Source organism: Chrysemys picta, chromosome 7 (assembly GCF_011386835.1).
Source record: "Chrysemys picta bellii isolate R12L10 chromosome 7, ASM1138683v2, whole genome shotgun sequence".
NCBI classification, from domain to species: domain Eukaryota; kingdom Metazoa; phylum Chordata; order Testudines; family Emydidae; genus Chrysemys; species Chrysemys picta.
Window position 1 is genome coordinate 117512174 of NC_088797.1, and position 18842 is coordinate 117531015.

At 41.5% G+C, this 18842-nt stretch overlaps 1 protein-coding gene across 2 annotated transcripts in view; it reads right to left on the reverse strand.

The window, feature by feature from the left end:
- The window catches only part of NHLRC2 (NHL repeat containing 2), a 59041-nt gene that overhangs the window by 32586 nt on the left and 7613 nt on the right, over positions 1–18842 (reverse strand). For both annotated transcript variants that reach the window (XM_008166334.4, XM_042855280.2), the window contains 2 exons: positions 3202–3657; positions 653–774 (listed from right to left, as the gene is read on the reverse strand). In XM_008166334.4, the coding sequence (XP_008164556.2) occupies positions 653–774; positions 3202–3657 (578 nt within the window). The remainder of the gene's footprint in view (positions 1–652; positions 775–3201; positions 3658–18842) is intronic.

Genomic DNA, 18842 nt, shown 5'->3' on the forward strand with positions numbered 1-18842 from the left:
ATCCAAACCACAAATTTAAGGAAGACTGCATTTACAACAGCATAGCCCTTCATTTAATACCGGGGGTGGGGGGGTGGGAGGAGAGGATTTGAGTCTATAAAGTCACATATTGAGAATTCTAAATTTTTAATAATATAAATGATTACTTGTGGCTTGTTACTTTACTGTATATCTCTACAAAAACTATGAGACTCACTCTACCACAGCGCCACAGTACTTGTACTGTACGTAAGAATCTGATGTTAGGTTTGTAACTTGAAATGAAGGGAAAACAATTTCCATATTCATTACTAACACTGGATATTTCTAATAGCAAAATAATAGGCAAATCAGGGATTTGTCAGGACAAATCATGTATGCATCATTTTACTGGAAAAAATTTCATGGCACACAATATTTCAATTATTATTGCACATTTTCCATTAGGAAAGTATTAAATTGCTGTCATTAATAGTTTTAAAGTATTTAAATATAGCAAAAGTGAACATCATTCCTTTAAAAAACAAATTGGGCAAAAATACTGGGGTAAATTATACTCTTAGTTACACAGCAGAATTTGTGAATAATTTCTTTGATGTCAATTTTCATCTGTGCAACTGGGAATAGAATTTGCACTGTTATCCTTTAACTTGCTTTTAAATGAAAATTTTACCTTTCTAATCAGATGGTTTTCTGTATCGGCAACATAAATAATGTTATTCTTTATAGCCACCCCCTGTGGGGAATTGAATGCTGCCTCTGAAAATCTTCCATCTTTTCTCCCACTGTTTGGTCCTAGACATGAAACAAACCAATGAAGAGAATAAGATTTCACATCACAAAAAAGGAAAACAGTAAGCAAGCACATGTACAATTATTTTACAGATTTAAGCATTTTCCAGAAGGTGCTTTTGCAGCTCTGCATACAGTTCAATTATTTTTTAGAACTCTTCTGTATAGTTTCATTTTAGAACCACCTGGCTGTGCAACAGCAATGACACAATTCAATATCCTGACATTTTTTCTCTCCAGTTCTAGGCATACATGGGTTCTCCGCTCAAGCCACATTCACAATAAAAGTCTTTTATTGCGATTCTAAATTGCTCCTCTTTTCTTGGACTAAGACGATACAATTTCAGAAAATCCATCCCTCAGTATTTTAGTCCTGGTTACATCAAAGCAAATTAGCTGCAAACATTTTAACTTCATTACTTTTATTTACTTCAATTATTTAGTGTTCTGGATAAGCTGCAAAGCAAAGTAATGTTCAGCTAGCAAAAACAGTTCTTGATCAATAATTCTTAGCAATGAAGAGGTATGTAACTGCATGTAAAGGGCAGCACGAAGAATGGATCTAGTTAGCCTTCTAGACAGCACAATAAGGAGAGAGAAGAGCATCATGATCTACATAAAGAACTGTAAACGTAAGTATCATATCTTACAATGAGGGACAGAGTATATTGTAAAATGAATTCGCTGCAGCTGTCACAGGAAGACATTTAGACTTATGGACTATTAAGTTTGCATCACGATCTATGACGCAAATTCTGTTATTTTAACCTCAGTGGATACCAACGCTTATTACTGAATTATAATCTTCGCTACATTGTTTTCTGCCCACAGCTCTTTTACTGAGTCACTAAAATACACAAATTACTATTAACTTTTACATATAAATTGTAAGATGACAGTTTAGGGTTTACAGATAGCAAATACAGGATGTGACAATGTCAAATTTAATTAGTTATGCAAAATCAAGCTCAAAAAGTACTTGGATGCAAGACCTCTCGGGGACTGCGCAGGATGTGATAAGTGGTCTTATTAATTAAATAGACAGTACTCTTCCCTTTGAATCACTAGTGAATGGCTAACCCAACATCATATTAAGGAATACTTTGCTGTTAGAGATGCCATCTTACTGCTCATAAGAATTCACATAACACCTCTGCTGTTGTGGAAGGTGCTAACGCTGGTGTCCTGATTAGATTTTTTACTTGGATAATTATGTTCTGCCTACTTAATCTGCTGTCATTCAACTAATAAGGTTCCTGTTTTAAAAACTGTAGTACTGCTGGCATTATTTTAATAACTGCAACATCCTACAATGAAGCAGGTGTTATTCAATGGCAGATGAATTGAAATAATCCATATATACATATAGAGGGCCTGGTCCAAAACTCACTGATGTCAACTGGAAACTTTCCCTTAACTTTAATGGTTTCGCATCAGATCCATAGCAAAATTTGTCAACAGTGGTTGTCAGTAGGATGGCTTGTAATTGGGCTATTATAACAGGCATACGCTTAATACAGATATGACCAAAAGAACTTATGAGATGCAATCACTATTCACTTTTTTTTATGTAAGATTATAACAAAAAATGCATATAAGAGGTGCAGAAGAATGATCAGGTCTGTGTGGTGAACAAAAGAGAAAGCTGAACACTTTTAAAGAGACATTAAAAATTACCTTTGCTACCCAGGCTATCTTAGCAACTAAATTTAAATATGTAGTTTACATGTCACTTTTGCATTCTTGCTTTGACAATTGTTTCTAGTCAATTTCTAGACTTTTAGGTTCCTATACAACAGTACAAGGCTTCAATTAATTTGTTGCAGACACTACATGTGATTGTTAAAGAGCAATGCTCCTAGGGAATTCCTAGTTAGCAGCTGGCCCCAGGATTCCACTAATAAGAAAGGGTTCATCAGCACTGCATTGTCAGTGGACTGAGGGAGGTGTTCGTGTCTCGCCTCATCTCCCTGGCTCACCCACTCCCTTGCAGTGGATTCTGTCTTTGTGGTGTCAGGGAAGGAGAGACACAGTACCTGCTATGTAGATGTACAGCACCATGTACACAAAGCGATCTATAACTAGTCACTGTCTGTGCAGATTCTATACTCTGTTATCTGTACTGCATGTTGAAATTAATATAAAAATGTCAAAATTATTCTAACAATTAGAAACATGAGGCACCTTAAACAAGTGTGTTCATGGACTCTCTCACATAGATTTGTTCTGAAAGTTATTTTACTATCCAAAAAATATTTAAAGGGGAGTTTTAAGCAAAATGCTTAAACAAAATTGTTGAAAAAAAAAAATCAGTAATTATTTTCAAATGTCTACAATATGCTGAGCGTTCAACACAAAGAATGCACAGACTTCTCTGAAGAGCCTATGCTCTAAAATAACATGATTCTGAGAAATTTATGTAAATCTTACCTCCAATGGTGTGTAGGATTTGCCCATTTTTCCTGACAACCAAAATCCTATGATGTCCGGTATCTGCTATCACGAGTCTATCTCCTGAATTGTCTACAGTCACTTTGCCAGGAAACAGCAAAGGAGAAGAAGGTAGAGAGTCTCTGTACAATTTTATTCCGATTTTGTTATCTGTGATTTGTCCTTTCTCTTTGTAGAACTTTAGAGCAATAGAAGTAAATAAAAATAATTGATCTCTGTGTCCCTCTCCAACAAGAGAAAACAGCATATTTCCACGAGGCCCAAGAATGACCAGAGTTGGCCAGCAAGACACTTCCAGCTCATGCCAAAGTGTTGCATCAGCATCATTTACCACAGGGTGGGTAATGTTATATCTAAGAACAGCACCTTTAATGTTATTGAGAACCTTTTCATTTGGAAACTTCGCTGAATGGACACCAACAACAAGAAGACCATCTGAAAGCAAAAATAAAAGAGTCTTGCATTGAAACATGCCTGCATCTGAATAAGAGTTTGAATAAGAGATTAAAAACAAAGTACAGTGCTAAATCACAACATGACTGACTTCATTACAAAGTGAAAGAAGTGTGATATAAGTTAAATAAAATAAAGATCACAGCTGAATACAGTAATGGCTACACAACCTATCCATTAATACTAAATACTATGGTTTACAAGTAAGACTGCAGTAAAGTTTAGATGCTATTACTTCCCAAGCTGATTAAGATTTAGTGCATCAAAAATGTTATTGATTTGCTTGGACCACTTCACAAGTAACAATATGGAGATGCTAATGGTTCCACTGAAATTTAAAATTTTCTCAAGCATTTGTCTCATCAACATACTACTTTTAATTCTACTGCACAGCTTTTCTGCTTTAGAAAAATGCAGTAATGGAAAACTACATTCTAAAACTGGTAATCAAACTTACCACAGAAATCTGGAACTAGTAAGTAGGATATAAATAATTCTTTTAAAGTTATCATGAAATAATGGGAGATTGAGATACTACAGCATTCAATGTTTCAACAAACATTAGAAGCACATTATAACAAGCCAGATATGAAACTTTTCATGTATTTCATTTTAGGGAGGATTAACAGAGTCATAGAAATCAGTTAAAAAACCCAAACGGCCTCTGATTTTCCCCATAAGAAAAAAAGAGGATAACAGCCTTGATATCCTAAGGCTTGGTCTACACTACCCCCCTAATTCGAACTAAGGTACGCAACTTCAGCTATGTGAATAACGTAGCTGAAGTCGAAGTACCTTAGTTTGAACTTACCTTGGTCCACACTCGGCAGGCAGGCTCCCCCATCGACTCCGCGGTACTCCTCTCGCCGAGCTGGAGTACCGCAGTCGACGGCGAGCACTTCCGGGTTCGACTTATCGCGTCCAGACTAGACGCGATAAGTCGAACCCAGAAGTTCGATTGCCAGCCGCCGAACTAGCGGGTAAGCGTAGCCAAGGCCTAAGAGAAAAGGTGCCATATAAGTGAAAAGTATTATTATAAGTCAAGTAATGTACACCAGCAGCCACCCTAGGTCATCCATAAATAAGATGGAAACAATCAGCTAGTCACCTTCCTCAAGTTCCTTGACTACTTTTTCTCTGCTTTCATAAAATTCAATGCACGTTTTTAATTTCTAGTTAATTTTCTTTTCGTGACAAAGGTTAAGTTTACTTAATTCTATTAGGGTAGGTCTACACTACCCGCCTGAATCGGCGGATAGAAATCTACCTCTCGGGGATCGATTTATCGCGTCCCGTTGGGACGCGACAATCGATCCCCAAATCGACGCTCTTACTCCACCAGCGGAGGTGGGAGTAAGCGCCGTCGATGGGAAGCCGCAGAGGTCGATTTTGCTGCTGTCCCTACAGCGGGGTAAGTCGGCTGCGATACGTCGAATTCAGCTACGCGAATAGCGTAGCTGAATTTGCGTATCTTAAATCGACCCCTCCCTGTAGTGAAGACCTGCCCTTATACTTGGCACTTATGGACATTGCTCCTCTCCTGCCAGAAAGTAAGAGAAAGAAGCTTCACTTCTCCTTTTAGTCATCTTCCAAGGAACAAAGCAGAGACTATTTAATTTTCTATTTACCATATTTTGGCAAGGAGAAACCAGAACTGTCTCAGAAGGATTAATCGATATTAGTGTCCAAGATTCATTGTGTACCTTTATTATGTATCATTTCTGTATTCTTTTAAATTGCAGGATTTATATATATTACATAAAAGGCACACACAGTCCCACGTTGTTTGTAGTTAGAACAGAAGTGAAAGCACAGTACTATTTGTAGTATTCAGTTTGTAGGACAGTGGACCATCCTAGGTAAGGTTTTATATTGTGTTTTGGGGAGAGATTATGCTGTTATATTAAAGGAATTTAACTGTGTATGTGACAATGATATTTCCTAAACTTTTCTAGCAAAGTCCTAGAGTGCTATTAGCCATAACTATATTTTTATGTTATGCATAAGTAATTCATGAACTCTGTTCTTCCTAACCTTACAGATCTGAGAGGAACAGATCAGATTGTCTGAACCACAATCCCAGACTAAGTTCTGGAATCTGTCTGTTTCCCAGATTGTGCTGCTCACAGCTATGATCCCATTTAGTCTCCCATTCCTTTTCTTGAATGGAGCAAAATTACATCAACTAGGCAGTTGTATAAAGCCACTACTTGATAAGAAATCAGAATTTTTAATACAACAGAAAACCTTAGCAAAGCATAATATAGCCAGTGCTTTTCCAAGATCACTCATGCTGCTGGATAGTGTAAGTGTTCTGGAACCATAAATAACATCTGGAATCTCTCAACCTCAGTATCCAAGTACAGTAGACACTTGTTTGCAGCAACACCTTGTAAGAGCAACCACCGCTTACGAGCAACATTTCCCCATGGAAGACTTTCCTTCCTGTGAATTGTCCACTTGGTAATAGCAACATACCCACCGCATAAGAGCAACATTTGTCACATTGTGATATCACATCCAAGGAGATTGGGGGACACGTAGGGGCACTGTCCTCCCCAAACCGCATCTTTCCACTCCCCTCCCAACCCTGGCCCTTCAGCGCATCTCCAGGGCACACAACCCCATCCACTTGCCCTGCCTGATAGAGCCTGCGTGGAGAGCATGTGTAGGGAGAGTTTGGGGAGAGGGATTTTTGGGGGGAGAAGGGGAAGTTGGGGTTGGGAAAGCAGCAGAGACACAGCTGGAAGGTTTCCTCCTCCCTTCCTCAGCATCTGGCTTGCAGGCGGCGGGGTATGTGCGTGCTGCTATTTTGCACTGGGGAGTATTGGGAGCCACCGTGCATTGATCTATCCTCTCAACTTGGTTGCCGGCGGAGGGCTTGGGGTGTGCTGTTTTGCAGTGGAGGATTGGGGAACCCACTACCCCGGGGCACTGTCCATTCTAGGAGCCACTCCCCGCTCCATTGCAGGCTGTGCACAGTACACTCCCCATCCATCCATCCCTCGCCAGAGTGGAGCACAAAGGGTCAAATTCAAGAAAATTGACCATTTTTTGTATTCTTTTCTTCACCTGATGTCAACTTTTCTTTTTACCATGCATACAGAAAAAGCTTATTACACCAGAGATTCCAGGCACACCACTGTCAATTTGTATTATTCCTTTAGGAGATAGTAGCATTCAGGAAGTTGAGTGTCTCTGTGCTGAGTCTTCAGATTCAAGCCTCTCCTTATCCATACTCCTAGCCATTATAAACAGGAGCAGGGAGAGGGGTAAGTGGCAAACGAAGTCACCTCAAGAGCAGAGCTACCAACTTTGATTATGAAGCAGCTTGCTTCTCAGGTGAATTCTCTGTGGTTCACCAGAAGGGACTACTAATCTGAAGGACGTGAGTAAATTTGTCTGACTGGGATTATAGCTCGAGAATATGAAGACCTCCTATAGTGCTTGGGTGGGAGCCATGGATGGGGTGGGGTGGGGTGGGGTGGGGGAAAAACAGAAGCTGAAAGGCTTTTGCCCTTCCCGTATCTAGTAAATGAAATTAATAGGCAGCAGGTTTAAAACAAATACAAGGAAGTTCATCAACTTCCATCAGTCAACTTGTGGAACTCCTTACCTGAGGAGGTTGTGAAGGCTAGGACTCTTAACAGCTTTTAAATGAGAACTGGATAAATTCATGGTGGTTAAGTCCATTAATGGCTATTAGCCAGGATGGGTAAGGAATGGTGGCCCTAGCCTCTGTTTGTCAGAGGATGGAGATGGATGGCAGGAGAGAGATCACTTGATCATTGCCTGTTAGGTCCACTCCCTCTGGGGCACCTGGCATTGGCCACTGTTGGTAGACAGGATACTGGGCTAGATGGACCTTTGGTCTGACCCGGTACGGCCGTTCTTATATTCTTTCTTATCTCCTCTCTCTCTCCTTGCGAATATATTGTGTAACAATCAAGCATGTTCGTGCATGCACAAAACACACAAACATGTTTTTAAACTCTTATACCATTGACAAATCACCAGACCACCCAAAGGCACATTAGCGACCAAGACATCAACTCCCTGCCAAGATTTCAAGTTTCTAGCTTGCATGTTTTTTTTTTTTTTTAAATAATGGAAAAAATATTTTTCATTCTCGAAAATGGTTGAAACTTTTGGCTCAGATTTTAAGAAGTTCTTGAACACTGAACACCTGCCAAAATTTCAGCTTGACAGGTAAAAGGGAAAGTGTTAAGGAAACAAAAACGATCCCTTTGAATAGAAATGTTTATTCAACCTGAATATAGATGTCACTCTGCTTTTGTATTATGCATTGGTGGTACATCAGGTGGAGTGATAGTAAATAATGAAAAACAGTACATGGCAGTGGGGAATATTTTGTGAAGTACATGTTTCTGGGTAGGTGGGAGGAGGGAATTTATTGGACTCCACTGACACACATTTTTAAGTTTTGAGTCTGAGTATACTGAAGTCAGTAGGTATGTCAACACTGCAGCTGGGAGCATGCCTCCCTGCCTGGGTAGGCAAACTCTTAGTATGGTAGTTCAAGCAGAGCTAGCACAAGTGTGGATGTTGTAGGGGGCAGTGACTTGGGCTAGCCGCCTCAGTCCAAGCCCACCCGACTGCCAGGGGTTGAACTAGGGTGGCTAGCCCAAGCCACTGCCCTGCAACAATATCCACACAGTTATTTTTAGTGTGCTAGGTAGTGCAGAGCTAGCACATGTCCGTCTACCTGAGTTGGGAGACGTGCTCCCAGCTGCAGTGTTGACATACGCCCATGGGATGCCCCACTGGGTAAGTGTCTAACTGCATGGATCTGATTTCAGAATCAGAGCCCTACTCCTTCTACTTGCCATTGCAGGATAGTTTCCTTCAACAGGGGATGGATGGATCACTCGATAAGTGCCCGGTTCTGTTCATTCCCTCTGAAGCATCTGGCATTGGCCACTGTCAGAAAACAGGTTATTGGGCTGGACAGACCACTGGTCTGATCCAGTATGGCCATTCTTCATATGTTTCTAGTACGTTGTCCAGTCTTACTTTAAATGTCTCATATAATAGGGTTTCCCACACTTCTCATAGGTGACTATTCTACAGTACAACAGATCTTACCATTAGGAGTTTTTTCAGCCTAGTGTTTCCTTTTTGTGATTTCAACTACTTACTCCATTATAACCCTTATTGTACCACACTAAACTCTCTCTGACTACTGAACATAGTCTTCAAATATTCATAAATAACTGTGTGTCTGATCAATTCTTCCAGCCAATTTTTAATACAGTGTATGCCTAGGAAACCTTTACAATTAGCCTGTGTATAATTTGTACAGTATGTTATGCAATATGAAACAAATGAAACAAAACGGAAAATAATACAGATAAACTAGGCATTAAATCAAAGTACTGCTCTTTACTGTGTTAAAGTGATTTCTGCAAAGGTGAATGCTTGTGTAGTTGTCAGTTTTTTTAAAAAGCTGTTTGAATAATCGCAAATTAAATATAACAATTTTAAGATGTGGAAAAACATGGAAGTGTTTAAAACCACTAAGCAATGAGTGCTTTCAGATAATATCTGAAAACTGACTTTCTGTATACAGCAGTGTAGGTCCAAAGCACTGAAATACGTATGCCAAGGATTAAATCAATCTTTCCTTGTGAAAAAACAAGCTTAGTTTAGACTTTATAATGACAGACTGATTTTTTAAAATCTTCACACAAGTTACGCCAACCTTTCAGCACCTCATATGGAAAATCTCAGAAGAATGTTTCCTTTCCCTTCTGTTATACAGTGTTGACAGAATATCATCATAAATGAAACTAAATACACAACATGCCTTGTATTAATAAACTGAATCCTATAAACAAGTTTTTAAAGACAACTATCGGATTTTCCTTTCAATTTGATTTCTGCAACACACTTCAGAGCCCTCATGTAGTAGAATAAAAGAGCTTTGAATTGTTTTGTATTTTAGGTTGTGGTTAAAAAATAATGTTGGACAATAAATTCTCACTCAAACATTGTAATATCTACAAGAAATCTATAGAGTTTCCATTAATAATACTCTCAACAGAATAGCACCTTCATTTTGACAGAAACCAAAATTAGTTACAATTCAGTATCAGTAGCAAAAAAAGAGTATTACTAAAGGTGTCTTAGCTGGAATTCTATAGGCTTCCATCCTAGGTCCTTGCCTTTTCTTCCTCTACACTTATATCCTTAACTTATTTGATCAGCTCTTATTGATTCAGCTATCACCTCTACAATAATTATTCTCAAATATTTATCCACCTGTGATCTCTGTCCAGTTCTACATCTCCATCTACCCTCTATGATCACTTTTCTTCGATGTCTTGCCACCACCTTCAATTTAATGAACAAATTCACCAAAGGCATAAATGGGAGCAAGTTCAATTAAGTCAATGAAGTTATACCAGCAGTGAATTTGGTCCAGTACGTCTCAAACTGGGGGTCGGGACCCCTCAGGGGGTCGTGAGGTTATTACATGGGGGGGTCACGAGCTGTCAGCCTCCATCCCAAACCACGCTTTGCCTCCTGCATTTATAATGGTGTTAAATATATTAAAAAGTGGTTTTAATTTATGGGGGGGAGGGAGGCGCACTCAGAGGTTTGCTGTGTGAAGGGGGTCACCAGTACAAAAGTTTGAGAACCACTGATCTAAAGGAAGTTACTCTTTTCTCTCAAACTTATTCTTTTCCTCACTTTTCCTGCCAGCAATACCATCCTTCCTGTTACCCACACTCACAACCCTGGTGCAATCTTTGATTGTTCTCCTTCCTGTTACCTCTTACATTCATGTCCTTGTCAAATCTTGCCACTATTTCCTCTATAACATCTCAAATTCATCTTGTCTTCTTTAGTCTTACTGTCAAAATAGCAGTCAGTCAATGCCCTTCTATTCTGGCTTGAAAACTGCAACATCTCCCCCTATGGGCTGCCCTGCTCTAGTGCATCTAAAAGAAAGCTGCCAAAATCATCATCTTTTCCTACTGCTCTGACCTGGTCTCCTACATTTCTTAATGACAGGTTTCAGAGTAGCAGCCGTGTTAGTCTGTATCCGCAAAAAGAACAGGAGTACTTGTGGCACCTTACAAGTACTCCTGTTCTTTTTACATTTCTTAAGTATCTTTATGTAGAGGAAAAGCATGAGCCAATAGAGTTCAAGCTTCTCCCCCTTCTCCTCATGTTGAAAGTTTCTACAAAGTGCCTGCACCTTCCCTCCATCTTTGTATCCGCTCACTGCTTCACCGTACACTTCCACCTAAGCTGCCATCCTAACCATTTCCTTTGTCTCTTCCAACACTTACTCCTGGGGGAATTCTGCATCAAAAAAATAAAAATTCTGCAATATTCTGCACATTTTGTCAAAATAACATTATCTAACCACGCCAGTTTCAATTATTCTGGTAATTTTTTTCATAATACCTGTCAGCAAGTATGTCTGCAAAAACAGACACACAAACCCGCCCCTAGGAGTAGAGAGTTAAAGAAACCCCTATGACAACCCAGTTCCTGCTTCTCTGCCCCCTCCCCACAGAGCCCAACTGGGGAGCCAGAGACACACACCTCCTCCAGAGCCCAAGTGCAATGTCCCGCCTTCCCCCTCCCCCCCAGCCCAGACACTCACACCCCCTCCCCCTCTATGGAGCCCAACTGCAGCCCCCCCCACTCTCCCTCCCCCCACAGAGCCCAATTGCAGTGTGTGTCCCTCCCCCCGCCAGCCCACACATTCTCCCCCCAGAAGCGAACTGCAGCCCCCCCCCCTCAGCCCTCATACACTCTACCCACCTACCCCTACCCCCCAGAGGCCAGTTGCAGGGTCCCCCTCCCCAGCCCAGACACTCATATCCTCTATGCCCCAGAGCCCAGCTGCGAGCTGCCCCCGGCCAAGACACTCACAGATCCTACTCTCCTAGAACCCAGGGATCCAGAGGGAGAAACAGCCTGATGCTGGGTCCTGGGTTTGCAGGGAGTTTCCTGCACGCCATGGTCACCTTCCTTCAGGATGAGTTGGGAACGGCAACTGCTGGAAACCCTCCCGTTTCCATCCACTCCCCCTGGCCTTGTCTTTTATTTATGAACTGGGGTCTGCCAGGTCCAGCAGCCCCTAGTGGCGGCCAACATCTCTGTGGCCCATTTCTGTGGGGGGGAAAAGGAAATTCTGCGTGTACAACATTAATTTCTGCAAAATTCTGCATTGCGCAGTGGCACAGAATTCCCCCAAAAGTAAATACTAATTCCATGTTTTCTTCCCAGCATTCAAAAGAATTATGGTTAATGTACATCCAGTTTGCTCCATTTCCTAATTCAAAGATTCTAAGGACCCATTTAGCATGCAAAGCATTAAAGTTCCACTCTTTGTTTAGTATGTTCTGTATTATTTCATAGTGTCTCTATCTTTGAAGCATGGTTCTGTTAACTACTGAGCACATCCCATCCACTCTACAGTGTCATGTTCAATTATGGTGCCATATAAATAATGAGAGAACATAACTGCTCCCCCCTTTTGATGTACTATGAGATATAAAAGGCAATCCCTTCCCTTCTTGCTACAAAAAAAGGAACTCAGCATACAGAAATAGAAAACCATATTGTATCTCCTGTTCAAGGAAAAGTAATTTTCTGCTACAATGCATTTTTTACTGCTACTGCTCACTGGATTTGCTCTGTAAAGATGGCTGCCAACCTAAAGTTGTTATTTTTGCTACACAATTCCTGCCTTCATATAATTTTAAATGACATAATTTGCTGGTTTTGTGGTAGGAATCTAAGAAAGTTAGTTATTTCAACTATTTTTAACCTGCATTGGATTTAAATATATCCTACAATATGTGAGCCGCCCAGAGGAGATTTGGTGGTGGGTTTTTTTTAAAGCAAATTTAATCTAAATTGTGCACACTATTGTGTGAACTGATGAATGTGTTGCCATTTTAATATACCCCAGATTAAAACCTTGTTTTCAAGGATTATACAAAAGCACAAATTTGGGCCTCTGCCAAACTGTTTCTGAATATTAAAAAGTATTTCTTCTTATAGAAATCCAACAGGCAGTTTCTGGTCTACTGATAACACGAACTAAATATGCCCCAGGGTTTAAAATAACAGACTGAATGCCACTTTGAAAACAGAAATAGTGCTGCTGCAGATACGAGCAAGAACATATCAGATAAAGATCTTGGGTAGCATTTAGTCCAATGGAAAGTGAGCTTTATTATGAGATTTGATGTTTCTGATCATCCTAAAACAACAGCTTCTTGTGTTCAGGCATCTCATGTCACAGCAGCATACTGCTAAAGTTCCATCATTCTGGCATCATACTGTTGTATGCTAAGATGGTACTTGCACCATGCGATCGTAAAATAAATGTTAGAATGTCACAAAATACTCTGAAGTTAGTGTACAATACAATAATTAGGAAAAAGATACTCCCATGCATGTTTTATATGGCCATTAAGGCATGTTTCCAGTACGTAGTAAAGCAGAAGGGAAAAGGCAGTGTGCCTTCAAATATCCAAATCATACACTAAGCCACAGAAACACCAAGTATTTTCACTCTTACAAAATAAGGAATGGGAGACCGGTAAATTCAGCTCCTATTTCTTCTCACTCTCATCACCAACCTGCAGCAGCCCTGCCACTCTCGCTGTTCTGTCACCTTTTCCATCCCTTCTCTGGGAACAGCTCTCCTTCCCCTAACCCAATATCCCTAGTCATCACTGCTCCCCTTCAGACAGCAAGTTTCTCACATCCTATCTGCCTATCTCAGGAGTGGGCAAACTTTATGGCCCGAGGGCCACATCTGGGAAGAGAAATTGTATGGCGGGGGTCATGAATGCTCACAAAATTGGCGTTGGGGGGTGTGTGAGTGGGGGTTAGGGTTCTGGTTGGGGGTGCAGGCTCCGGGGTGGAGCCAGAAATTAGGAGTTCAGGGTACAGGAGCGGACTCTGGGCTGGGGGAATGGGGTGCGGGCTCTGGGATGGTGTATGGGGAGACTTTGGCAAACCAGTAAAGTGTCTGAAACCACTATGGCTTATTGTTAAAGGCAGCCTAGTCAGCAAGCTGTAAATTGGCCATTCAGCAGTCTCAGCTTGACCAAGGCAGGGGTGGGGGTGGGAGTTTTGGGTGCCTCAGAATGAGCAGCTTGACCCCACGTCCTTCCTGATAAGAATTGTGTTGAAGTTGCTGACACATGCATTTTAAAAGAGCAGGATGTGCCCCAGGAATGTCTATTGGGGTCTCAAGGCTGCAAACAGTGGAAAAACCTACACCTGGTTAATCAATAATCAGAAGGAACCTCTTGCTTGCCCATTGGAACTGCTTGCTTAACAAGTTTTTTTTAAGGGACATGAGGTAGTTGGATTCTTTTTGGACTCTCCCTCTGGATACATCTTGCGGTCCCCGCCGGCAGACCGAAGCTTTGGCCACCGGAAGCCTGCCACAGTGTCACTCAAGAGCCACACTCAGCTTTGGTAATTATCAAGGGTTGGGGGTGTTTTATTAAACTGTTGCGGAAGTGTGTAAGTGCTTGAGACTAAGTAAAGTTTAGCTTTAAGTGACAGCACTCGTGTTGTCCTCTTTGTGCCTGTGTCGGACAGCCGTGTCTCCCCTGATTTATTTACATCTCGCACAGAGTAAAAGTTACCAAGAGCTTTGGGTTGAAAGAACCCCGAGTAACATTGGGGCTGAGGAGTTTGGGGTGTAGGAGGGTGCTCCAGGCTGGGATCATGGGATTTGGTGGGCAGGTGGGGGATCAGGGCAGGGAGTGGGGGCATGGGGAGAGGCTCATGGGTGCAGGCTCCCAGTGGCACTTACCTCAAGCAGCTCCCGGAAGCAGCAGCATGTCCCTTCTCCGGCTTTTATGCGGCAGCGTGACCAGACAGCGCTGCGCACTGCCCCATTCGCAGGCACTGCCCCTGCAGCTCCTATTGGAGAGCTAGTGGGGGCCATTGGACCTAGACCATGCCGTGGCTTCCGGGAGCCGTTATGCGGCCCCTGACCCTGCGCCCCGCTGGAGCGCCAGAACAGGGCAAGCCCCAGACCCCGCTTCCCAGCGAGAGCTCGCAGGCTGGCTTAAAACAGCCTGCAGGCCATAGTTTGAAACCCCCCTTTCTCCCTCCCCCAGCCTATCTCCTACAAACCTCTTCAGCAGGGAGACTTCTAGGCATTAAGCCACCTTCTCCCTGTGAGCTGCCTACCCACAGCTATTTTTTGTCATAAGCAGTGGTGGAACCCTACAGCAGGGCAAAGCAGGATAAAGAAGCAGGGCAAAGCACTTGGGCAAATCAAAATTGGAGGTTTTTAGCAGCAAACAAGTCTGACTCTGCCTAAGGGCTGGTGGCATATGCACCGACTCTGTGGGTGCTCCGGGACTGGAGCACTCATGGGGAAAAAAAAAAAATGGTGCTTGCTGCGCAGCCACTAGCAGCCCCCCCAGTGCCTCTTGCCCACCGGCAGCCCCGCCGATCAGCGCCTCACCCTCCCTTCCAATGCTTCCCGCCCACCACGATTGCTGTTCTGAGGCATGCAGGAGGGGAGGGAGAGGAGCAAGCGGGGAGTGTGCTTGGGGGAGGAGATGGAACAGGGCGGGAAGAGGCAGGGTGGGGATGTGGCCTTGGGGGAAAGGGTGGAGTGGGGGTTGCACCTGAGGCACAGCAGGGGTCGAGCACCCCTCCCCGCCTCTGGCTGGTGGGAAGAAGTACAGACCATTCCCGTACCTACCCTAGCATTTCCGCTCTGCATAGACATGAAAAGATCCCAAATCGCTTTTTGTCAGAACAGAAGTTTCCCACGGTGTCTGGCCAAAACTTTCCCCACCCCTTCTATTGTGAAACAAGTTGTCCACCAGGTTGACCTCCTCCATCATTTCAATGATGCTGTATGTGTATAGTTTGCAAAGTGGTTTTAGACTCTTAGGCATGTATGGTATTATATCTACATTTCTAAGGTTTTTCTTATACATTGAACATCAGCCTATCGAAGCACTACATTAATACCCTAATCATATCTTAACATTCTTCTTAAAATATTATTTCCATTTTACTGGACATATCTTTTCAGGGGGGATGTTTAAAACGAGTTTAGGAGAAAAGAAGTAGAAACACACTGTACCCTGCATCAAATCTTTTCATTGTTTTTAAAAATCTTTTTGTGTCCAACTCTGACTTTTTGAAGCTGTCTAGAGCTCTTCCTGAACTCCTATTTCAGACCCATTCCCCAATTCCTTAATCCCCAAAGGCCCAATCATTGCATTCAACGATTTGTTTAGCCTGCAGTCAATCTTTAGATTATTTTAGGAAACATACTGAAACAGTTTAACTTAAAAAAATATCCCAGGTTTCTGGTGAAAGGTTACTGAAAGAAGAACAGTATGGCCAAAGAAGGCCTTTAAAAAAATTTTTTTTTTCTTCTTTGTGAAGCACACACCTGCTTCCTAAGTTCAAAAGAGCAACACTTGCAGGTGTGCATCGTTAAAGTTTTATTTACTAGAAGAGAAAGCTAAAATGAGATCATAGCCAACTCCTGACTCAGGTTTTCCACTAGAAGGTAAAGCGTGAAAGGAGTTGTACCCACCATTTAAGACCTAGGAGGGCAGTAGTTGAGAGTGGGCGGGGGGCTAGCTGGCTGTAGGGACACAAATGGACTTTAAAACCTCCTGAACTTTAAGTTATATATGCTTTTAAAGCCTAAAAGTATATAGATTTGAAAAACAAAATGTCTGGTACAAAACTTCTATTTTAAAATCAAGCTTTCTTCAGACTTTTTACTGCATTTTTTTATGTCGTTGAATATTTTATATATGTTGGAATACTAACCTATTTTATTTTCCTTCTTTCTCCAGCCTTATTCTTCTTAACCTTCATCTCCCCAGGTTCACAAACTCTGATGTTTCTCTTGGTCCTTTTCTCCTTATCCAAATGATCGCTAAGTCTTGAGTCACTTTCCTGTTTAATATCAACACACACACCTTCCTTCACTGTTACACCACTACTAAAACCCTTGTTCTCTGACTTAAGAAATCTCTCACCTTGATTACTGTATTATTGTTTATCTTGTAGTAGCACCTACATTCACGGTAATAGGCACAGTGCTAGGAAAGTTATTATAATCAGAAAAAAAAAAAAAAACAGAAAAATTCCCCAACTTGGCATTCAGCTGAGTGCTAAGGACCCTAGTATGCTAATATAAAGCCATGAATTTAAAATATTAAATATATAATTTTAACAAACAGAATCAATGGTGGAATCATATTGCAAGCAAAATTTAAGAACAAGCAAAGAGCCTATTTGTGAAACAAAAGGAAAAGCCTTTTTTCCCCAGTGAGGGAATGAGAAGTTCAAGAGGCTGTGACAGAAAATAAAAAGTGTTTTAAACTTTGACAAATGAGGCTCCAACACCAGGATTTTCAGCAGTGTAAAATATCCAAAAAGACAACAAAGAAAGACGTGGTAGCCACTAAGCCTAAAGCCATGGAAGGCATATATAGCCATCTTGATATGAAGGAGGCTTTAGAAAAATAAGCAGGGTGCCAAAGACCTGCAATAAGAGAACTGAAGGCATCAGTGAGATCAAAGTCACTAAAGATGAAAGTGGCAATATGTTGATCAATGAGAAACAGATTAATGAACAGTAGAGAAATAACTTTGAACCGATTATGAATGAAGAGAATCTAAGAGAAGCATGCCAAATGATTAAATCAAGACAGGATCTGGAGGCACAAGTCATAGGAGTTGCAGAGGCATTGAGCAATATGAAACATGAGAGCTCTCAGCCCCAATAACATACCAGCAGAAGTACACAAGTGCTTGGGGCAAGTAGGTCTGAACATCCTGACACAACTGTTTCATAGCATCATGGGGACTGAGAAGATGCCTGAACAAAAATACAAAATTACTACCAATATTTAAGAGAAAAGGCTACATACAAGAACGTGGTAACTACTGCGGCATTAAACTCACGAGCCACATGATGAAGTTCTGGGAAAAAGTTATTGATAATAGACTTCAAAGAGAACTGGAGGTCAGGACAATCAGATTTGACTCATGTCAGGCAAGTCAACACTGGATACTATTTTTGCAATAAGACTACTTGTGGAAAAATATGAAGAGAAGAGGAAAACCCTGCACACGGCATTCATTGATCTTGAAAAGGCTTAGGACCACGTTCTGAGAGAAAAGTCATTCCAGTGATGCATGAGAATGAAACAGATACATGAAGGCTGTATCAGGCTCTTCCAGAACATGTCTGAGGGTGCTGTTACCACAGTGAGAAGACAAAGTAAACAGTTTCTGATAAGAGTCAGGGAACATCAAGACTCGGTACTTAAGCCCTTTTTTATTTACATTGGTGCCTGATGCACTTACAGAAAACATTCAGAGAGCGTGCTTTTTGCAGATGATGTAGTGCTCATAGAGGAGAGCAAAGAGGAAGTGGAAGACTGAAAAAATTCAAAAGGGCACTCTTGAAAGAAACGGCATGAAAATCAGCAGAAATAAAAGAGAATATATGGTCTGTTGATCCCATGATACCTTGCAAGAAGACAATGAGACTACGTCTGGGGAGGTCAGGCACTAACAAAGGTACAGCAGTACAAGTACCTAGCTTCAAGAGTACAGGATAATGGTGAACTCAACAACGAACTTATAATAAGCAGAATAGGAAAGGTATGGACTAAATGGAGAGAAGTGATCTGCAATAAAGAATGCCTATCAATTGAAAAGTCAGTCTACAAGACTCTAATTAGGCCTGCACTTCTGAATGGCTCTGAATGCACTGAGGAAGAGACAGGAGCAGATCTTGAATACAGTGGAAATGATGGATGCTTGGAGTTACAAGGATGAATCACATTCAGAATGATCAGGGGAAGTGTGAAGGTGGTATCAGTTATAGAAAAGCTTAGATGTTTTAGGCATGTGAAAAGAAGATCAGAAGAATATATAGGAAACAGGGTATTCAACTTAGGAGTGGAGGGTAACAGAAGAGTTGGAAGACACAAATCTAGATGGATGGATGGATGGATTTCATTCAAAACATTTTGATTAGCTGCAGAGTTTCCAAGGAACTGCTTCAAGACAGACTGGAATGGAGTGGAACTCGAAGAGTTAATGCCATATAGATAAAGCTAAGGCTAGAAGCAAAAGAAGAAAAGATATACTAT